The sequence below is a fragment of the Chelonia mydas genome, chromosome 12, assembly GCF_015237465.2.
Source record: "Chelonia mydas isolate rCheMyd1 chromosome 12, rCheMyd1.pri.v2, whole genome shotgun sequence".
Taxonomy (NCBI): Eukaryota; Metazoa; Chordata; order Testudines; family Cheloniidae; genus Chelonia; species Chelonia mydas.
This window is the reverse complement of record NC_051252.2, coordinates 5,487,952-5,511,000: the sequence shown is the minus strand read 5'-3', so window position 1 is coordinate 5,511,000 and position 23,049 is coordinate 5,487,952. Positions and strand designations below refer to the sequence as shown.

General features: G+C 56.6%; 1 protein-coding gene across 1 annotated transcript in view; it reads right to left on the bottom strand.

The window, feature by feature from the left end:
- Nucleotides 1-23,049, bottom strand: part of PLEKHG4 (pleckstrin homology and RhoGEF domain containing G4) — a 171,228-nt gene that overhangs the window by 3,573 nt on the left and 144,606 nt on the right. The window contains 10 exon segments of the mRNA XM_043526266.1: nt 1,589-1,669; nt 2,203-2,411; nt 3,965-4,228; nt 4,303-4,419; nt 5,586-5,763; nt 6,254-6,424; nt 8,470-8,694; nt 9,222-9,311; nt 11,594-11,843; nt 18,866-19,818. Coding sequence (XP_043382201.1) covers nt 1,628-1,669; nt 2,203-2,411; nt 3,965-4,228; nt 4,303-4,419; nt 5,586-5,763; nt 6,254-6,424; nt 8,470-8,694; nt 9,222-9,311; nt 11,594-11,843; nt 18,866-19,818 — 2,499 coding nt within the window. The 3' untranslated portion in view covers nt 1,589-1,627.

Here is a 23,049-nt window from a genome sequence, read left to right as displayed (position 1 = left end):
GGGTTAGACTAGGTGACCCTTGCGGCCCCTTCTAGCCCTACGGTTCTATGATTCTGTGACCTCCTGCACATTGCAGGCCACAGAACCTCACTCACCTACTTCAGTAATAGACCCTAGCCTCTAAATCGCTAAGCAGCCATCCAAGAACGAACATGTTATTAGTGCCAAGTGCATTTTGCAACCCGGATTAATCATAAGGCTAAGCAAACAGCCGTTTCACAAGCTATTGCCTCCAAGCTTGTATGAAAATCCAGCATGGCCCTTCTGGGTTTGCTGGGCCAGGGTCCTGACAGCAAGGTGCTTTCCCTCACCCTGAGAGAGCCTCTCACCCCCACAAGGCTGCAGCCACAGCACGGGCTTTCCCTGCTGGAGAGGAAAGGGAGCCTGACCTCCGCCCCAATCTCAGAGTCCTGACACCATAGCCTAATTCAGACAACAGGGCCGGGTTCTGATCTACACCCAGCACACCGTTGTTATGGAGCTTCCAGCTTTGCCTGTGAATTTGATTTCGCTCTGCCCCCGGCAGGTCACAGAACACTGATCTACACTCTGGTGACTTGTTGCCATGTGAACACAGTCAGCAAACCCCAAACGAACCAGCCGACTAACACAAGCATCAACTGGACCATGGACAGGGACACGGGTGATGCACAGGAAGGAGGAGCCCCACTTGCCCCAATCCTGCATCCCCCCTTTTCATGCTGGCTTTGTTGGTTCCAGGGTAGGGGGCTGTTGGTTAAGAAGCGGAGTGAGAACTGAGTCACCACGTTTGGCTGCAGATCTGGAAGTTTCCCAGGGTTGGATCTTCCCCCTTCTACTAGAAAAGAAACGAGACTGTGTCAACCCCCCTGCAGGAACAGCAGCTGCTGGCCCCCAGTGTCATGTTCCATGGCCCGAGGAAGGATGGGGGCGATGTTTGTGTCAGCTGCTCTCAGATATACTTGTGCTCAGAAGTGAGTCATGTGGTGTCCCCTTCGGCAGCTCTCCCCGGGGCTGCCTGAGAAGCATCAATGGAGCTCTCCTGGAGTCCCACGTGCGGCCTGCCCTCCCAAACCTGCATCGGCAGGACAGCTGCAGTCTCCTAGCGACAGTGCAGAGCTGAGGGTGGGCCTCAGGGCAGCCAAGCAGAACCAGGCCATCTCAGGGTCTGGCCTTCCTAACGAACTCTGCTAACGAGGGCCCTGTCTCCTTAGGCTCAGGGGACAGACACGGAGACAGTGAGCTAGCAGCAGCCTTGGGGGAAACATGGCTGACTCCCAGCGTCAAGTCAGAGGGGCTGGGGTGCAGCAGGATGTTGGCAAAGAAGAGACAGGGCAGTGGCTAGGTGGCTGGGTCAAAGCCAGCCTAAGGATCCTCCCTGGGCCAATGGCACAGAGACTAGACCCAAGCTAGCGCCCGCATGTCCTTGGTAAGGACTCGTTTACACACTGCCTCAGCCAGACCCTGCAACGTGTCTCTAAGCAGCTGGCCCACAATCTCAGGGGTTAGCCAGCAGCCATCATTAACATGGAGCCATGGCTGAGATTCTCCTGGCTCGGCACGGCTGCCAAACCCGGCCAGCACTGACCTCCCCCCAGCAGCTACTTACAGCTCTGTGCCTTGAGGCAGAACACTTGTGCAGAGGGGCTCACACAACTGTCGAGGGGCTCACGGTGACCGGGCCTGCTGTCTGCGGAGAGAAGCCAGCGTTAGGGGACACCATCCCGCTAGGCTGGGAAGAGTAAAGGGCTGGCAAGTCAGAGGGATGCCAAGGAGACATGGTAACAGAACATTCAAACTCATGAGTGTCCCACCTGGGACTCCTTCATCCCGTCCCCCCCAGAGCACACCCAGCCCTTCCCCGGGAAAGGAGCTGTGGGACAGCCCCTCCCAAGCTCCATTATTCTGCAGAGCAGTAGCTGAAACGTGCTTGCCAATGCCCAGGCGTGGCTAAGTGCATGCTAGCATTGAGTACCCTCTGGGAATGGCACAGCAGAGGGAACGGCAGCTCCCTCCTCAGGGCGGTGTCCAGTTGCTTTGTCAGGATCCCACAACACTCGGGGGTCCAGCCTGACTCTCTGGGGGCAACATGAGCTTTGTCACCGAGCTGTGCAGGAGGAAGTCTTGTGTCCCCGCCCGGGGTCACACAGGTGCAGCACCTGTCGCTGGGGGGCAGCCTGCACCCATGCCGTGCACGTGGGGGCGCTAGCTGCTTTGACTCACCGCAGACCTGTACTGGCGTTTAGCGAAGTTGGGGTTCTCGTCCAGCGGGGAGGTGAGCGTGGAGCTGTGCCGGGAGCCCAGTGGTGTGTACGTCGGCGAGCCCACGTCGTCACAGAAGCTTTCCTGGGGGACGCTGGAGACACAGCCGCTGTCGGAGCCACTGGAGCCGCTGCCCGACATGCACTGGGAGGACTCGGAGCTCTCCGTCGCTGGGAGGAGAAAGGGCAGGAACCACCCGTAAGGGACCTGCTCAGGCGAAGCCACACAAGCTGATCCCGGGCTGCACACCCCAGGCTCCATGGCGCATGTCTGTGCAGCCCATGGCCACCCCACCCCAGCGCAGGCTGCCCACGGGCCTGGCTAACACTCACAGCACTGGAGAGTCAGCGGGGGGGGAGCGGGGATTCAGCATGAGCCGAGCAGGGAGGGGGCCTTTGGAGGGCACAAGTGGGGGGAGCCGGGAGCCCTTGGGTGGTTAAAAGCCCCATGGCACATGCTGCAGCAGTCGTGCTAGACAAGGCGTCCTGGCCTTCTCCCTCCATACATCTCCCCGGCAATGTCAACTGGAGACGAACTGCTTCGCCCTAGACTCTGTGCGCTACTAATGAGTTACCGTGTCCCACCCAGAGCGGCTGCCTTCCGGCCGGGGGCAAGTCCTCCCAGTCTATCCGGGCGAAAGCACTCGGGCTGAAAGGTGCTTGGCAGGGGGAAGCTGTTATGCAGGTGGGCCTTGGATGTGGAAGGGTGGTTTAGTGATAGGACAACAGTGGGGGACTAGAGCCCTGGAGTCAGTTCCTGATCTGGATGAGCCTGAGCAAGCCACTCAGTCTCTCTGTGCCTCAGTTTCTCATCTGTGCAATGGGGATAACGGCCCTGCTCTGCCTCGCTGGGGGCTGTGAGGAGAAATGCGTGTGACGTTATGAGGGTATGGTGATGAAGGCCAGGTAAGATGGATCCATTTCTTCCCTAGGGTGCAGCACGCCCCAGTGCAGACCCCAGGCCTGTCTGAGAGCTCCCCACCACTGACAAAAGGTGGCCTGCTTTAGAGCTGCTTGATCAGATGATGACCCTGCTAACATGCCAGAGGAGGCTGCAGGTTCCTACTCGGACCCCTCCTGCGGGTATCTCCACTGAGCTGGGCGTGCAAGTCCCAGGGCTGCTGTGCCGGGGACTCCCGAATACCTGATGGCAGAACAGGGGAGTGTCCCTCTGCCCCCTCCCCAGGGCAGCACACAGCTCCACACCCTGGCGTGAGGCGCAGGCGAGCTCTGCAGAGGTGACATGTGGAGCTCTAAGGGTTGGGGGGTGGTCACCCCACCAGCTCCTTCAGGAAGGGTGGTAAGAAAAGAGTACCCCACGGACCGAGAGCGCAGGGGAGCCCAGGACCCTGCCTAAAGCTGGCAGAGCTGCGCTTGGGGCCTGGGAAAACAGACACCACGAAGCACTAACTGTCTCACGTCGAATTCACACAGGCAGAGGGCTTGGGGGACAGCATCAGAGCTGGGTCCCATGGGCAGCAGTGCCCATCGTAACCCCTCAGCAAACAGGGGCAGAGGGAGACAGGCCCATGGGAAGGGAACAGGTGAAGCTTGTGTAAGCAGGGCTCCGTGGGGAGCTGGAGGGCAGGAGTTGTCACTGCCCTGCCCAGGGGCCCGGCCTGATGGTGAGGGAGGTGCCCGAGGAAGCTCAGGGCTCTGCGCTGGGGCTGTGCAGGTGGCAGAGGGGCTCCCTGCGTGCCCAGCGGCTGTCCGCTCATACGTACTCAGCGAAGGCTGGCTGCTGGTCTCATGCTCCTGCTCATCTTCCTCGATGCAGGCGCCGGCGTGGAAGGGGCGGCCGGGGGCCAGCACGCCCGGCAGCAGGGCCTGCTCCAGGTACATGTGCAGGTTGAGGGGCCCGAGCAGGGAGGAGGACGAAGGGCTGTAGGCGGAGGGGGCGCTGCCAGCAGAGAGAGGCGTCTGGGTTCTCTTGTAGGGGTTGGAGTGGTCAAACAGAGACACCGCGATGGAGGCCCTCGTCCGAGCTCCTGCCACAAAACAAAGCCGTGAGCGTCAGCCCTGCGCAGGCTCTGGGCGGAGGGGCAGCGGGGCTGGCACCTACCTCTGCCCTTCATGATGTAATCGATGGCACGGTCGTTGATAGCTGCCTCGCTGGGCGTGATGTCGAGAAACGGCTTGTTCCCTACCCCCATGGACACCATCTCCTGCCTGCGGATTTCTGGGGAGACAGCAGCGGAGCATAGAGCAAAGTGCGGCTCTCCCCCGTCTCCAGCACAGAGGAGACTGCACTGACCCCCTGGGACTGGGCCAGGAGCCCTGAGCCCACAAAACCCCCTAGCAGGCTGCTGGAGCCCTGCTAGTGAAGCACTGGGCCTGGCTCCTTTGCCACTCACTGCTTGGGGGATGCTCCGCTGGGAGAGTTGGCAAACAAGCGAGCGAGCCCCACCAGGACTGGCAGCTCAGAGCCTCCAGCTGTGGGAGCTCTGGCCAAGGCCGAGTGTGGGGTCGGGCTCTGGATGGAGGGTCTTCAGCTGCATGCCTGGGGGAGATGGGTGCTGCACTGCAAGCCCCAGCATAGGGGTGCAGGGCTGGTAGCCTGTGTGGCCTCCTGGAAGGGACACTGCCCTAGGACTCAGGAGACCCGAGTTCTCATGTTGGTGTAACAAAAGTGGGAATTTATTGTAATAGTCTTACGTGTGCCTCAGTTTCCCCCATGGTTTGCATTGCTATCAGAGTGGGGGAAAGGATTATGGTTGCTCTTAGGGTAGGCTAAGGAAGACACTAGGAAATTAGGTCAGTACAACCGCATCACTCAAGTTCCACCTCAGCTGGACTTGCTGGGCCGAGCTCCTGGTGTGAACCCCAGGAGCTCAGTCTTGGAGGCGGTGCGGACGCGTGTCCTGCCCTGAAGGAAGAGTGGGACGAGGGTGACCAGACAGCAAGTGTGAAAAATCGGGACAGGGTGTGGGGGGTAATAGGAGCCTATGTAAGAAAAAGACCCAAAAATCGGAACTGTCCCTATAAAATTGGGAATCTGGTCACCCTAAGCGGGACCCTGAGGGGGTCTGGCGCACGAAGGGGGCTCCTCAAGGAGCACAGACCCTGGGGAGCTGTGACACCTGGCTCGGCCACCGATTTGCTGAGTGACTCTGGGCAAGTCTCTGTCCCTCAGCCTGGATAGCACGGGGAGAGGGACACAGACGTGCGGTACGATCGACAGAGGGAAAGACCTAGGGAGTGTCGTCGTTCCACACCATACGCGGCAAGGCACCTACACAAAGTTCCCAGGAACCAGGTTTCCTGGGCCAGTGTGGAGAGCAGCATCCAGACCCAGGTACCCAAGGAGCCCTCAAGGGATGGAGGTGCCATGGGGAGGGGTCGCACCTTTATTGCGGGTGGCCTGCTGCCACAGGATCTTGGCAATGTCCTTGGTCCAGACTTGCTTGGTCTCCGCTGTGCTGGCCTGGAGGACGTACGTATCGCTGGACTTCCGCCGTCGGAACCAGATCTCAAAGCGCAGGCCACTGTCCCCGGTGTTCTCCGTCAGGCCGATATCTGCCGTCTGGGGAGAGGGAACATGCAATGCTCAGGAGGGCTACTGGGGCACTGGGAAGGGGGGGCCACGGATCCGTCCTGGATTGCGCCCCCTCAGCCCATGCCATGGACCAAGTCCCGCTCTCCAGCACACCCCTGGAGAAGCCAAGAGAATTCAGCCCCCTGGCCAGCACGACCCTCATGGTGAAGGCTGATGAGGCCCAGCCCCCTCTCGCCTGGCAGTGCAGCAGCAGAGGAGAGCAGTGCCCTGCCAGCCCTGGCCCAGCAGGGAACACAGGGCCACATGCTTATCGTCTCCCTCTGGAGCCTGTCTGCTACACTGTGAGCTGCCTGGGCACGGACCATCTCTCCGCCCTGCGTCTGTACAGTGCCTAGCACTGGGGGGTCCTGGCCCAGGTCTGGGCTCCGAGGGGTTCCCGCAATACAGGTGACAGGCAGTAGTAAGAGTGTGCCCAAGAACGCCCCCCAGAGGCGCTACTGTGTGGAGCAAGCCTGACCTTGAACGAGCGCTTGTAGATGTACACGTCGAAGCCTCCCTCGATCCTCTTGGGCTTGCTGAAGAGAATCAGGTCCTCAAACAGGAAGACGTGTCTCTGGCACTTCTTGCGGCCCAGCCAGATGGTGAACTCATCCTGCCGCATCAGCTGCCCCTGCTCCTTGAGGTTCACCTGGCCAGAGGGAACGCCAGCCCAGTAAAGCAGAGCCCGCAGCTGAACCGGGTGGGACTGATGCCCAGCCCCACATCACTGCCTGGACCGCAGCAGACGAGCAGCTGCAGGGGGCAGGGCTGTGTGTGGAGAGCAGGGAACCTGACTCTGGAGCAGCCTGGTCCCCGTGTCCCCAGCTGCTGGTGAGACGCTGCAGCCAGATATGGCGAAGGAAGGGAATTTGCGGAGAGGAAGACAGGGAGATTGAAAGAGGAACCTTCCTCGCTTCACCCAGGAACCAGGGATCCCAAGAGAGATCCAGTTCACGCGGGGAGACATTCACCCCACAGAGCGCAAGATGTAGGCACCACTTGAGCCCTCTAACTAGGATTTAAGTGGGGTATAAGCAATACCAAGGCCTGGCTGGCCCTCTGCTTGGGTGAATGTCCCCCTGCAAGAGTCACGGCTGCCAGACACGTGCATGGCAAGTCTGGAGGTACCAGCCAGGGCCTGTTCTCTTCCTTATCGAGGGGGAATGTGTGAAGAAGTGAGGATATTCTGTAATATTTGTATGACTTCGAGGGCATGCCTCAGTTTCCCTCTGCATGGTGCATTGCTACCCAGCGGGTGTAGAAGGGTTAACACTGCTCCTGGAACAGCGCAGGAGGTGTGAGTGTCACCTCACTGTCTGGGAGGGAAAACAGAGTCATTAAGGAACTGGCTCAAACCAACCCAAATCAACACAGGGTCCAGTGAGACAAAGAGACGGCCCAAGGTCCGAATGATCAACATCTAAGAGCAGGAAACTCCAGCAGGTGGGATTTGGGAACTGAGGTGGAGAACAAGGTGTCAGGTGACTGAAAGAAAGGGGCTTTTTGGGGGGACTCAGGAGTGTGAACTTGGGGAGACAAACAGGTGACGGGAGAGAGTCAGAGATGAGTCCATCACAGGTTGACTGGTCCATCATGGTGCTGGCTTAGCCAGGGTGGACCATGGCTTAACTTCTGTCTCTCTGAACTAACCCCAGTGCATTCAGATTCTGCAGCCAGGTGACCAGTCGATGGTACCATGGTTTGGAGAGGCTGCCTGTGTCACTGTGAATACTCACTGAGAGCACTGCGCCCTGACAGGGGACAGCACAGACCTCCCGCAGGAGTCTGGCTGGGCTGGATTCGGTGCAGGGAGCCACGAAGAGAGACGGGGTCACTGGTGCCGACTGCCCTGTCTCAGAGTCTTCGAGGTCACAGGCTTGCCCCAGTGGAACGGTGTGAGACCTTGGGGCCAGGCCCACTACAGGGGCACCCCCAGGAGACTGGTTACAGGCTGGGGCACAGACCCTGGGACTCTGTCTGGAGAGCGGGGCGGAGCCCAGCAAACCCTGCGAATAGTAATGCTGACCCCCCGCTGGCTGGAACCACCCCATGGCACCACAAGCCGTGTCCATCTCTGCACCCAGCACTCCTGCGAGGAAGAGAGGCTGAGCTCAGAGCCAAGCTTTGGGAGGGGAAATCCTGGACAGGTGGTTCTGTGGGTAGCAGTCAGCACCTCTCCCCACCCGGCCAGGGAAGATCAGACAGCTCAGCCTGGGCTACGCTCCACTGGCCAGTGAGCAGGGTCGGCATCACAGGACACAAGCCACCCCTTGCGCTCAGCCAGGAGCTCGATACAGCTCAGGCCTGGTCTACACTAGAAAATGAGGTCGGCGTCACCCCTGAGCGACGCAGTTAAGCCGACCTAAGTCCCCATGTGAAGAGCGCTAGGTTGATGGAAGAATTCTTCCATGGCCCTTGCTGCCGTCACTTGGGGAGGTGGAACGCCTGTGCCAACGGGAGAGTCCCACTTCGCAGCAATGGCTGAACTGATGGAGTCTGTGCCCGCAGCCTCGGGGGCTCAGCACCTCCTCCCGAGGCCATGTCCTCTGCAAGTCCCAGGTGAGCTTTGGGATCCTATCGCCCATTGAATGCTATGGGGCAAGTCCCAGCGCCAGCCAGAGGCTGGGTGTACGTGTGGAGGGCAGATGAACCCGCCGTCCAGGGAGGGGGAGAATGCGCTGCCCCTCTACGTACATCACAATCTCGGATGGCGTCCATGGCTAGCAGGTCGTTGCCGTGCCGAAGCTGGAATTTCACCATCTCCTCTGCTGCTCGGAGGTAGCCCAGCTCCTGCTCCTGGGCCTCGCCGCACTCCTTGATCAGGTCCTTCAGCAGCAGGGCGTATTTACTCATGCGCTGGATGGGTTTCAGCAGGTAGGAGGCAAGATCCATTTTATCCCCCAGTTGCACCTGCTTGAACTGAGACCCCAGAGAAAACTGATCAGCAGAGGGGTGGGTGAGCAGCCGCCTGTCCCCAGCAGCTATTCTGGGGAGTGGCAAGACCTCCGCCGCCCCAAGCCCGAGGGCCTGGGACTAATGGCTCGCTGAGTTTGCCGAACACTCTCCACAGGAGCCTACTGCTCACTAGGGTTCTGTAGGCTATGAGAAGGAACGGAGCAAGCTCGGACGTGCAGAGGAATTAATAAGGAGGAAGCAGTTGTTTGCAGGGCCCCTTTCCAATGCAGAGTACTCTGCAGAGCAGCCACCGAGCAACTCTGCATTCCAGCCCCCTTCCCACTCCGCTCCTCACACTGTGACACCCAGGCAATTGCAGGAGACCGTTCCCTGCACCCAGCAGAGCCCATCTTCCCCAGCCCAGCACAGAGACAGCACCCTGTGTCCTGAACAGGGGCTAGGTTTCTGTAAGCAGACAAGGGAGGGACCCAATCCCAACCCTAGTAGGAACCACAGAGCTCTGATCCGGGCTTGGGGCACAGGGGATTTACCTTAAAGAACGTGTTCCCATGGCTGGCCAGCAGTGAGTCGGATTTGGGTTTGTTTTTGCTGTATAATGCATACATCCCAAACTGATCCTTCTGCAACAGAAACAAACACCCCTGAAGGACACCTTCACACTCCGGAACTGCGGCTGTCCCCCGAGTTAATGCAAGGCCTTGTTGTCAAGTGACCCTGTTTCCTTTACAGAAGATTGCTGCAGAGAGTCTCCAAACCAACTGCCCCAGGGCCCTGGACTTTAACTTGCTACGCCGGGCCTGTGCACATGGGAACTGGGGAGGAGGACTCTCCTTATGGATTCCTGGGACCTCCCCAGGAGCCATGGGTAACTCCTTCAACTCCATGTCATCATTATGGCAGACAGGGTTGTTTGGTGGTTCCTCCGCAAAAATCTTCCTTCTGCCCCTTGCCTAGGAGTCCCTGTGGGCCGTATGGCCTGCAGGCCCTTACAGCGACCGCTGAACAAGACTGTAAAGAGACACTGCAGCTGGCGTTACAGGCCTGGTGGAGAGGGAAACAGGCTGTCCTGAAACAACTCTGATTTAGAGCCAATGCTTCCAGCACCTCTCCCGCATTGTGCTTCACTATCAAAGAGTCGAGGATCTTTGTACTTATGGTGTATCTACATTGCAATTAAAAACCCACAGCTGGTCTTTGCCAGCTGACTTGGGCTCCCGGGGCCTGGGCTAAGGGGCCGTTTTATTTCAGTTTTGACTTCCCGGCTCGGGCTGCAGCTTGAGCTTTGGGACCCTCCCACCTTGCAGGGTCCTAGAGCCCAGGCTCCAGCCCGAGCCTGGAAGTCAATACAGCAATTAAACAGCCCCACAACCTGAGCCCGGAAGCCTGAGTCAGCTGGCACAGGCCAGCCGCGGTGTCTAACTGCAGTGTAGACGTACCCTTAGAGACCACCTGCTCCTGCAATTCCTTCCCCATCTGACGCCACAGACGGAGGATAAGCCACGGGCTGATGGACTCTAAAGAGCAAAGATCCTCTTGCCCTGGAAATGTCCCTTAATAGCCAGGAAAAATGGGAGAAAAACGCAGCATCTGCTCTTCCCCAGTATCGGCGGAGCTGCCTTGAGCGCAAGCTGCCCGCTGCATGCTGGCTGCCTCCACTCACAAGCCCTGAGGATTTGTTGCCTGGAGGTGGTTTTGCTGGTGAACTGGGAGCAGAACCAGGCCTAGGTCTGAGCAGGAAGGGGCAAACACATCTGCTTCTCCCGTGGCTTGTGCTGGGACGGTGGGTGTGACATCAATAAAGCCAGCACAGCCATACTGGAGTTCTCAGCTGAATGGATGAGAGAGTCACATGGCTATGTCCGCATTACGTTCCCCAGGGCTAGATTGTCCTCACTGTGCTCCGGGGCCCTGGCCTCCAAGTGAATCCTGGCTGGTGGAGCAGAGTGACTATGGGTAGCCAGGAGGTGTTCTCTACACTGCCCTCTGGCCCCAGATGAGCTTTCAGGGCAGGCTAGTGCACAAAGCTCGCTATTCCCTCTCATGCTGCGGGAGCCAGGCAACAAGCCTTGGGAAGCCTGTGGTCTGGGGGCCTGAGCCCAGCCATCAACCCCGGTTCAGGCATCCTGGGGAACACCAGGGGCTGTGTGTATACAGTGACCTTGGCAATGGGTGAGAGATGTTCATTAAACTAACAGAAAATGCTGTGGAGAGAAGTGCTAAAAGGGAAGCGTAAGTAGTGAGCACACAGCAGAGCCTAGAAAATCAGCCCAGGGCAATTCTAGTTGTTCCCTCGGGTATGGGGTCCCATGCATGGCTCTGCCGGTCCCAGGGCCTTGCCTTTATTGAAGGCACCACAACTCACCTTGCCAATGCTTCCCCAGACTGCAGCTCCTCCCCACTTCCCAGCCCCTGCACTGAGGCAGCTGTGCCGTGCCTTGGGGACCGTATTGTACTGGCCCTGGCACCTCGGACTTGGCTGCATGAATGTGCGCTGCTCATTCCCTGTATGATCACCAGACCATGTGTCTGTTAGAGAGAGAGCCCTGCACACCTGGGAGCAGGCTCTAGCCACTAACTGTGTTAACAAGAGACAACTCCTTCCATTAACAAGAGACAACTCCTTCCAGAGCAGCAAATTCATTTCCCCTCCCAGCTCCGCAAGCTCAGCTGGGCTTCAGAGTGTCTCGTAACAGGAACCTGGGTTGCTCCGAATGCATTACTCTGGAGCTCAGTGTCCCGGTCCAACCTGGGCGGGCTCCGGGGCTGACCCCCAGGGACAGGCTCTGCAGTAACCCCTGGTCTGAGCAGAGGGTTCCAGCAATCAGACTGCACAGACAATGCCACCTTTCACGGCCCAGCCCAGCGGCGGAGCAGGACAGCCAGATGGACGCAGTTGCCTTACGTGTCTGAGGAAGCCGTGGCTGACGCGCAGCGGGTGGTTGCAGCAGCTCTCCAGTTCCCGCAGGAAGTACTGGCTGTGGAAGTCGTAGAGCTTCTCCAGGTTCCCGAAAATGACACTGCGCTTCCCTCTCAGGTCCTGGGGCAGGTCCAAGCGCTCCATCTCGGGGAAGTAGCTCTCGATGGTGTAACACAGAGACCTCACGTACTCCCGCTCCGTGGTCACCATCTCGTCTATGATGTGCCGCAGTTTGCTGCAGAGGAAGAAAATCTCAGTCGGGAAGGGGAGACTGGCAGGGCTGGCTCCGGGACAGGTTCTGCAGGCACACGGGTGCCTTGGGCTCGGCTCCTCAATCCGGGGCGGCATCAGAATCTCGGCTTTCATTTGACAACATTGTTTCCTGCCCTGATAACCGGGAAGGACAGGGTGAAAGTGTGGCTCTCCGAGTACATGCCAGGCTGGTAACTGGCCTACATCAGTGTAAGTGTAACCTGCATACAGAGGGGCCAAGCAAAGCAACTAACAGAGGGGGTAAGAAAATGCAGGATAATGGACATGCATGTGTGGGTGTTGGAGGGAGTACAGCCATCTAACAGCCTTTCCTGCTACACCCCCATCACCTCTGTGAGAAAGCTACTCCCCACTCCCCTTGCGAACAGGCGGCCTACCTTGCCATGGGCAGCACCGTTGGGCTGGCCCAGGACAGATGGCTGTCACAGTGCAGTGACTAGAAAGGCAAACGAAAGTCCTCACGGCCCCAGGGTGCCGGAGGGTGTCACAAGGACCATGGAAAGCAGCTCTTGGGGAGAATGATCCCAAAGGCCCCTCCATGGGAACAGTGCCCCAGAGAACCATGGGGGACAGCAGCCATGGCTTCCTGCTCACAGGCATCACAGCCCTGAGCAGGGCGGGATGGGCCTGTCTATGTGTCCCTCCTGTGACCATCTACAACACTGCTCAAACCTCGGCATCTCTTGGCTAGGACGATACTAACAACCTGAGGCCTGGGCGTGGGTGCAAATGAAGTGATTAGAGGGCTCTGCCCCAGCCTTGGCCTGGGGGTTTGGCTTGTGTGCTGCGTAGCCAGCAGGGGGCAGAGGTGTTGGCAGGTCCCTTCTCTGGCAGGTTCGTTTTTAGCTGAGAAGCTTCTGCTATTTGATTTAACTTTCAGTGGGAAATTAACTCCTTCCTGCCTGCTTCACCCTCACCCCTTTCTCTCACAGCAGCACCTGGGTGGGTAGGCAGCAAAAAGCCCAACAGGACCCTGCATCCGATGCCCTCAACAGGGGTCATACTCCCAGCTGGTTCCTCGTTCCAGCCTACATCCCCTCAGCCTTCGCCAGGTCGGTGCTGGGACAGCCGGGCAATGGCAGTGACCGTGCTGGGTAGGGGAGAGATGAGGCTGTTGCGTGGCAAGTCAGCATGCAGAGCACTGTTCCAAGGGCACACAGCCATGCCAGTCCATCCACCCAGGCTGAGAGGAGCATGGGATTTGCCCTGCTGGATCAGACCACTGCTCTTGGCACGGGGGCTCCTGCACAGAGGCCGGGGGACCGGGGACTGCCATCAAGCCCTCCTGCCCAGGCAGCAGGGAAGCTGCTCATCAGCCTCTTCTCTGGGGCTGGGCTTCCGCTGGAGGGTCTGCATGCTGGCAGCTCCATTGGCCTTGTCCTGCAGCTGGGCTGGAGAGAACCTGACAGGAAACTCCTCTACAGACCTCTGCACCATGCCTCTGCCCTGCATGGCCAAACCAGGCCGGTTACGCAGTGCCCAGGGCATCTGTGCCCCTGGAGGAGGGAACGCTTGCCCCCTGCCGACAATCCCTCTTGCAGTCTGGCATGCCTGCTACCTGTATGGTGGCTGGCTCCAGAGGAGGGAAAATTGTAGTGGTCAGGTGGGCTCCTCAGCGGAGGGAGGACCCAGCTGTAATCCCGATTTACTCCACACCAGCCCAGACAAAGTGGAGCTAGCTGTGCGAGCGCTGCATGTCGCTGCTAACCTGGCAGATCTCCTCACAATCACAAGTGAAATGCAACTACATTGGGGCCCCACTGCGTGAGACGGGTAATAGCAACTACTGCCATTAGCAAGGGGTGTGACGTTGCCTGGGTGCATGCAGCCTGCTGGTGTAGAGACAGGATCATCACCAGTCATTACTGGTACCCACGGGAGCTGGGGGCCAGCAGAGTGTCTCAGGCACTGACAGGTGGGCACCACCATAGAATCATAGAATCTCAGGGTTGGAAGGGACCTCAGGAGGTCATCTAGTCCAACCCCCTGCTCAAAGCAGGACCAATCCCCAATTTTTGCCCCAAATCCCTAAATGGCCCCCTCAAGGATTGAACTCACAACCCTGGGTTTAGCAGGCCAATGCTCAAACCACTGAGCTCTCCCTCCCCACCTGTGAGGAACAGTGGGGTTTCTCCCCCAGCTCTCAGAAGAGCGGGTGGCTGATACGAAGAAGAGGTCCGGCCGTGGGTTTGAAGGAACAGACATTACCTCTCCCCGCTGGACACGTCTTAGCGAAACACCAGACACCGACGCCAGAGAGGACTGCCTGGCATCGGTGGCTGGCAGGCAGGATGAGCTGGCAGCAGCTCTTCAGCACGGCCCAGGGCCATGGTGTAGTGGGAAGCCTGGCAGCTGGGAAGGGGCATTCCTAGCAGAAGGCTTACAACCGCTGCCCATGCCCATCCCTGGCTGCTGAGAGGGCGAAGGATCATTCTCCCTCTCTGGCACCCCAGTGCCTCCGGACTTCTCATGGCTCCATCTCCACCCCAGCCTAGTGACTGCTGGGTGCTCAGGTGGGTGTGAGACAACGGACTGCGAGAATTTCAGCTAGAGCTCCCACCCTCCCCCTCACTTTATCCCCTGCACTGTGGCCACCCCTGCAGTATCACCTCCCCCACCTCTCCCTGGCTGTGTGACAGGGAGAACCAAATGGGGAGGGAGGGAGACAGAAAGGAGAGACCTGGAGCCCCTTCCCTCTAGCTGGGAGGAGGAGCCGCAGGGCCCAGAGGAGAACAGCAATCCTGTCTGCCAGCTGGGAAGGGACAAAGTGGCTGCAGGGGTAAGGGCTCTCTTCCCCCCAGCCAGAGGCAGCCACAGTGGGAGTAGGGCATAGCCAGGAACACCCTCCCTTAGCAGGGGGGTGAGCGGCACTGTTGATGGGTGGAGAGGAGTCCCCTCCCCCTGGATTATCAGACCCACAGATAAACACGATTTGTTGGGGAAGGGTCAACATGGTTTTTGTAAGGGAAATCACACCTCACTAATCTATTAGAGTTCTTTGAGGGGTCAACAAACATGTGAACAAGGGTGATTCAGTGGGTATAGTGTACTTGGACTTTCAGAAAGCCTTTGACAAGGTCCCTCACCAAAGGCTCTTAAGCAAAGTAAGCAGCCATGGGACAAGAGGGAAGGCCCTCTCAATGATCAGTAACTGGTTAAAAGACAGGAAACAAAGGGGAGGACTAAATGGTCAGTTTTCAGACAGAAGAGAGGTAAGTAGTGGGGCCCCCCAGGGAGCTGTAGTGGGACCTGTGCTGTTCAACATATTCATAAATGATCTGGAAAAGTAGTATACATGGTGAGGCGCCAAAATTTGCAGACAATATAAAATTACTTAAGATAATTAAGTCCAAAGTTGACTGTGAAGAGTTACAAAGGGATCTCACAAAACTGAGTGACTGGTCAATAAAATGGCAGATGAAATTCAGTGTTGATAAATGCAAAGTAATGCACATTGGAAAACATAATCCTAGCTATACTTAAAAAATTATGGGATTTGAATTAGCTGTTCCCACTCAAGAAAGAGATCTTGGAGTCATTGTTGAGCGTTCTCTGAAAACATTCACTCAATGTGCAGCGGCAGCCAAAAAAGTGAACAGAACGTTGAGAATCATTAAGAAAGGGACAGATAATAAGACAGAAAATATCCTATTGCCTCTATATAAATCCATGGTACGCCCACATCTTGAATATTGCGTTCAGTTCTGGTCGTCCCATTTCAAAAAAGATATATTGGAATTGGAAAAGGTTCAGAAAAGGGCAACAAAAATGATTAGGGGTATGGAACCGCTGCCCTGTGAGGAGAGATTAAGAAGACTGGGATTGTTTGTCTTGGAAAAGAGACGGCTAAGGAGGGATATGATAGAGGTCTATAAAATCATGACTGGTGTGGAGAAAGTGAATAGGGAAGTGTTATTTACCCCTTCACATAACACAAGAACTAAGGCTCACCCAATGAAATTAACAGGCAGCAGGTTTAAAACAAATATAAGGAAATATTTCTTTACACAACGCATAGTCAACCTGTGGAACTCCTTGTTAGGGGATGTTGTGAAGGCCAAGACAATAACATGGTTCAAAAAAGAACTAGATAAGTTCATGGCAGACAGGTCCATCACTGGCCATTAGCCAAGATGGCCAGGGATGCAGCCATATGCTGAGTGTTCCTTGCTTCTGTTTGCCAGAAGCTGGGAGGGGACTACAGGGGATGGATCACTTTTTGATTACCTGTTCTGTTCATTCCCTCTGGGCCACCTGGCACTGGCCACTGTCAGAAGACAGGATACTGGGCTAGCTGGAGCATTGGTCTGGGTCTGACCCAGTATGGCTGGTCTTATGCTCTTACGATGGGAGGCAGAAGGCTCTTGGTAAAGGCGCTCCCCATGCCATGCACAGCTCTGGAGACGTCTGGATTCCACCCCTTGTCAGGCTGGATGAGAAAGTCTCCACTGGGCAGCCATTTTCAAGCCCTGCCACTCACTACAGACAGATTCACACCCACTGGGCGCCAGAATGGCTCTCGACACAGCTGAGTGTGCCAGCCAGGGGGATCCTCAGGTGTTCCTTATGAGAAGGTTTCAGCTCCCTTTACATACAGAGGACATCAGCTGGGCCAGAGCACAGTCCCCTGCCTCTAGTACATTCTCCCACGCATGAACACATGTCAAATCTTCACGCTAGCCTGGGCTAAGGTCAACTTCCACCTTTGTCCCTTTGGAGAAAGTCTCAAAGACATGGGTGCTAGAGCAGAAGTCAAAGCACAGTAATGGGGCTCTTTACCAGCAGCAGCTCCAGCATTGTCTCGCAGAATCAAATAGTCAGTTGCTTGCCTGGCCACAGCCCCAAGGAATTGTTCTGAGCACTCTGCAGGGACTCTGGGATTGCTCCATCTGCTTCCCATGGACATTCCCCCCTTCAGCTTCAGCACCCTCTGGGGGAACAGCCTACCAGCCGAGAGCCAGGCAGAACAGGAGGTCTGCCAACTCTGCCAGAGGCAGCTAAGATCCTCCCCTTTGCCCTTGGCTGCTGCGGTAGCAGGACATGCTGCACGTACTTGGCAGGGGTGGCAGTGGGCCAGGGCACCCTGAACCACTTTGGGATGACCCAGATCCTGAGCCCCCTCCCTCAAGTGACGGAATACAGCCCTGTGTTCACACCCTACATGCTACTGTAATAAGCTTTGTACAAGCCATGCCCTGTGAGGTGTCATTTGAAAACTCATAACTTGCTGATCAGCAATATCGTGGCAAAGTGCATATAGCCACATTATATGTAAAATTATGGACATAAACTGAAATCAGCTGACTGGAGAGTGTTTCCCAGGTAAGTCTGGGGAGTGGTTAAAGCAGTTTCTCAAAGACAAAGGGCAAGCTGACGTTCCAGCCAGGTGACAACACAGCTAATGGGCTTACCTACCAAATGGCCAGTCTTTGACAAAAAATGGGGTCAGGGACAGAAAGATCTGCACCTTAGCAAAGAAACAGCATGGAGTCTCCTTTGTTCAGTAGACTGCCTGTCTCCTGGTTCTCAGCTGGAAATGCTTTTCAACAAGGGACTAAACAGCTCCAAAAAGGAGGGGCAAACCCCCCAAGGCTCCCCTACTCTGCCCCTGCCCATCTCATTCTCTATCCTTGCGAAGACAAAGGAAGCAGCCTGCTGGACTCTGGGGGAGGGGTCCTGACCCAAAGAGTTTGGTCAGTAATGCTGTTGGAAGCATGTGGTGAGAAACTTTGCTTGAATCTAATGTAGTTTGTTAAGTTAGACACTAGGAAGAGTTTTAACTTTATTTTTTCTTGTAACCACTTCTGACTTTTATGCCTCATTGCTTTTACTTAAAATCTTTCCCTCAGAAGTTAAGTTTTTTTATTGTTTTATCTAATCCAGTGTGTTGAAGTTAACTCTACCTAAGGTAACAAGCTAGTATATATTCTTCCCTTAGAGGAACAATGGATTTGACATATCTGGACTGTCCAGGAGCGGGCTGGGCAGTACAGGACGTACATTTCTGGGGGGAAGTCCGGGACTGGGAGTGAGCTGGGGTCACCCTGCGGCAGAACCAAGGCTGGTGAGAGACAGGGTGTGACTGGCAGGCTGCAGTTACACACCGACACATCTGGGAGTGACCTGAATGCTGGCAGGCTGCTTGTGAGCAGCCCAGGTTGGGAGCTATAGCAGTAAGGCATTGCAAGGCACCCCAGGCTATAAGGCGGGGGGACACAAACCCCCCACTGGTCTGGATTGTACTCCAGCACGTCACATCATCCGAACCACTTTGGGATCCTCAGCCCCCTTCCTCGCCTCTCTTCCACTTTGGGGAACCTGTGCCATTGTTTTCGGGCATGACAAGCATTCTCTGCAGACTGCTGGGTCCTTGAGCGTGCTCCTTCCAGTTCAAGGCCACACTAAAACGCAACCTCCTTCCCCTTCTGGGCATCCCTTGGGGGGAAAAGACTGCAAGAGGACAGGTCAACCCTGTTGAAAATGGAAGCCTAGAGCCCAGTGCCTTACAGGGGAGAGGATTTTCTTCCTGGTGTTTCTTTATCCCCAGGAAATGGGCGCCCCAGTTCTCCCATCGGTAACGTACCACTTGTGCAATTGTAAAATAAAATAAATATCCACCTCATTGCAGAGGGCCCACAGCCCGGCTAGAGGTCATCTTCCTTTAATGCCAATAACCTAGACGTTGCCCCTTAGAGACACTTTCCACTTCTTCCTCACAAGGGGGCATCGCTATAGAGCGTGCGGTGGAAGGTGGCGACTCCTCCCTGACCCAGCTGCTAGTGCTGTGTGTTTTAGGAAGCTGGAGCTTCCCTTTTGCCCCTCTCTGAATCTGCCTCCTCAGCCCATGGGGCCTGTCTCCACCCCAGGACTCGCCAGTGCCTGAGATTAAGCAGGAGTGCCGCTTCCTGCCTCAGCAGACACGAGAACCATCCCCACGCAGCCTGGCTGGCCCCTGCACATGGGCCGTGAGAAGAAGTCACCTACCTGCCCCGGCTCTTGGCCTCTGGCGTGGAGCTGTAGCTCCTCTGCTCCTCTGGCAGGCAGTGTGCAGCCCAGCTGTGAGCGGCTTGCTGCCATGCTGTGTGAGTCCTGTCCGCGAGCTCTGTGCTGCTCACTTCCAGCCCCTTAATGAAGACTCCCGTGTTGCCATACCTGGCCGGCTCGCTCAGAGTCCTCTGGCAGCTGGACCGCAGGCTCTCGCTGCAGGGAAGATCAAAGCTTTGGGCCTTTTTCAGCGTCCTCTTGGATGGTGGCCTCCTGGAGGCGGACGCGGTGGAGCAGGATGAATTTGCCTCAAGAATTTCTAAAATACTCTCCAGGTTTGGCTTGTCCTCGGGCATGTCGCGTGGAGCCTCGCAGGCCACTGTACCAAGAGAAACCCTGCTCAAGTGGGGACTCATGTTGGGAGCAGCTTGGGAGGTCAGTTCTTCCCCAGCACTGACATCCCCGGAGCTGCTCAGGGACAGTGAGAGCGCTTTTTCCCTGGCCCACCCAGGAGAACGGTTTGGCCTGCTGTAGAAATGGGACACGCTGTGATTCCTGTCTGAAAGCAGCCCAGGGATGGCTCCCTCCGAGTGCCTCCTGTGAGAGAGCCTGCTGCTCTCACCACCACACCGGGAGTGCTCCCCCTCACCTGGCTTCCGCTCAGAGAGCAGAGACCTTCGTGTTCTCAGGGCAGCTTCTAGCTTCTTCTCAAAGACCAGTTTTGTCTCCTGGCACTTGGACCATGCAAATTTCCACTGCTTCAGCCCTTTGTCGCTCTTCAGCTCACAGGCCAGCTCTTTCATCTCCTGGAATTTGGCATCGCTGATTTCCGGGTGCTGTCCCTTGTAGCTTTCCAAACACTTGATCGCGGCTGCACAGTGCTCTGGGGAGTTGCAGTCCTCCATGCTGATGCAGGCTAGGTGTCGCATCCCCTCCAGCGCCCACTCGTACGCCTGCAGGGAGCAACGACAAGGAGATCAGCCAATCAGTTTGCTATGGAAGGAATAAACCCCCCGCTCAGTGCCCACGTGCAGCCCAAGAGAAAAGGGCCAGTGTGCGGGCCGAGGCAGTGCCAAGTGCGTGAGCCGGAGGGGGCTGCCATTGTCAATGGGGCTTAACAACTCGGCAAAACAAAAGGCTCTTTATGCAGTGGGCTCCAGCTGTGCTGGATGCACCGTCACTGCTCCGCCCCGCAGCAGGGACACTCCCCGGCGCAGGTGTTCTTGAGATGGCCTGTGTGTCTCCTCCAGAGCCCACCCCAGAGGGGCAGGCTGCCTCTGGGAAGGACTCAGTAGCACCACAGCATCTTCCAGACCCCTGTGGGCCTGTGAGGTGCTCAGCCCTGGAGCTTACCGGCTACCTGCATCCAGCATTTCAATTCACCCCCCGTTAACTGGGGTCGGGGGGGGGGTGAATAGCAAGCTGCAGCTCTTCACTGTGGCTCCTTCTCTAGCTCTGCTCTGAGATTGTGGTACGTGCACTGCCAATAACACCATGGAGGACACCTTCCCTTTCCAGGGGCACTGGCAGCGGTACGGTGGGTCAAGCCCAGACCCAGATGCCTGCTCCTCTTTGGGAGGATGTTTCAAAGGGTTTAGGGGAGAGGTCTACAAAGTGTCCACTGGAATTGGGCACTGACCTGCCCCAGGGCTCAGCTGACAGGCTGTATCAGAATGGCTGGGGGTCAGGCCTGCCCCTCCTCTCAAGGTCCCCTGTCTAGGACCTTGCTGCTACCCGGAAGGGATGGAGAGGATTGGCTGAGTTCAGTTCCACAAGGGCAGTGGGAAGCTGCAGGCTCGGCAGGTGCACCTGTAACTCTGCAGACACAACAGCCATTCCCCCCTCCTGGGTGAATGAACAGGCAGCTGCAGCTCTCAGGCTAGAGCCGAGGCTGCATAGCACATGGGGGAGGAGGACCCCTTCCCCCAGCCTGAGAGGAGGGCTCCCAGAGCGTTGCAGGCTGCTCGGGCTGGCAGGGGGCTGGGACAAAGGCCTGCCCTGGCCCTCCCCCACCGCCATGGCCTCTAACCCAGCCAGCCCCGATCCTCCCCTGCCATCATGGCCCCTAACCCGCACAGGCCTGACCCTTCCCCCTCACCATGGCCCCCTCCCACCACCCTGGCCTGTGACCTGGCCAGCCTTTCCCCACCGCCACCCTTCGCTTCTCCTGTACAGGAATGCAGTATTGACAGAGATATGCTATATTACAAGCCCCATATGGCTGAGACGCCTGGATTAGTCACTAGCAGGATTCTAGGAATTTGACACTTTGTTCACTGTTAATCTGACAATTCCTGTGACACGCTGGACGGAGAAAGGAAGGGCCATGAGAGCGGGGCCCCAAGAGGTGCTGTGAAAGCTCTGACGGAGAGTCGGAGATTTAAAAGCCAGAAGGGGCCATTGTGACAATCTAGTCTGACGTGTTGCAGAACCCGGGCCAGAGAATTCTACCTTGTGCCTTCTGCATTGAACCCATCGCTGGACACTGGCTTAGGGCTCCTCTTTCAAATTGCCTTTAATGAAATCATTCGTTTTACCTCTCCCCCTTATTTTTGTTAGTTTCTGTTAATTCTCATGGACTGGCTGAGAACCCAACCATCAGCTTTGTAGGAGTCAGAGAAGTGAGTTATTTACTTTGATAGCTTTGGTTTACTGAAATACAATGAAAATGCAAAGGACTGTATGCCCGCAGCCCCTTTCCCTGTCGCTGTGTGCCTGTCCTCCTGACTGCATTTGTGCCTAATGTTGGTTACACCCACTGGTATCCTGTATTCAGTGAACTTTTGGGGGTCGGGACTCTCCTGGAGTTGGCTTTGTGCCCCTCGCACAGTGGGGCCAATTCTGACGGTGCTTCGGTCTGCTCCTCCCTGACCGAATGATAAAGTATCAGTGCTGAGCTCACCAAAGTACAGTAACAGCTATGTTATCTAGCATGTTGGGGGAACAGGGGGGCCGGCTAGTCAAAAATTCCAGTGAATTAAGAGTTATATGGAGGGTGGGAGTTTGGTTGTGGGAGAGGACTCAGGGCTGGGGGTTGGGGCAGGGGAGGGGTGTGGGGTGCAGACTCTGGGAGGGAAGTGGCTTGGGGCAGGGGGTTGGGGTGCAGGAGGGGTTTCGGGGTGCCGGATCCAGGCAGCACCTACCTCAGGTGGCTCCTGGGAAGTGGCAACATGTCCCTGCTGCTCTTAGGCGGAGACACAGCCAGGCAGCTCTGCGCGTTGCCTCCACCCGCAGGTGCTACCCCTGCAGCTCCCATTGGCTGCAGTTCTCACAATGGGAACCGTGGAGCCAGCGCTTGAGGTGGGGTGGAGGCAGTGCACGGAGCCCCCGTGGCCGTTCCTTCACCTAGGAGCAGCAGGGACACGTCGCCGCTTCCAGGGAGCCACGCGGAGCCAGGCAGGGAGCCTGCCAGCCCCGCGCCAACCGGACTTGTAAGCAATATCAGAAATGCCGGTTTCTAGAGCTTTCCGGTTGGTAAAAAGTGCTGGATAACACAGCTTTTACTGTACGTGGATGCTACAGCATGATGTCAGTAAGAATTAAACCACACACCGCTGCCTAAAGCAGACTCTTCAAACAATCTCATATTGGTAGAAGTTACAACTGTGTTGCAGAGCAGCTTGGAGTGACTGACAAGAATCAGAGCCCTGCTGTACTCAAGCACTGCCCAGATGGGCAGTAATAAGACAGTCGCTCTCCAAGGACTCCCAATTGAAATGTCAGATTTCTGTGAATAGTTACTGCAGCCACGGTTCTTCAGCATCCCCAAGCCTGGCTGGACTAGGAGTACAGAATTAGATGGGGCAATAAAGTGTACATTCTTAGTAGTGAGCGTAATCAACAGTTGGGACAAACTATGAAAGGTTGTGGTGGATCCTTCATCACTGGCAACTTTAAAATCAATTTTGGATGTTTTTCTAAAGGATCTGCTGTGGTTCACGCAGGAATTATTTCAGGGAAGTTCTCTGGCCCATGTTATGGCAGTGGCTTCACTCTGATCTATTTTATGAAAATTAGTTTGCCCCTCAGACTCCTGGCAAGTTTCAAATGTGAGCCCTGGAAAAGCAAAGTTTGGGTGCCACAGCTGTACATGCTGTTATGACAGGTGTCACCAGGGGGCGCAGTTAAACAGGCTACGTCCACACTAGGAGCTAGGGGAGTGATTCCCAGCTTGCGTACACATA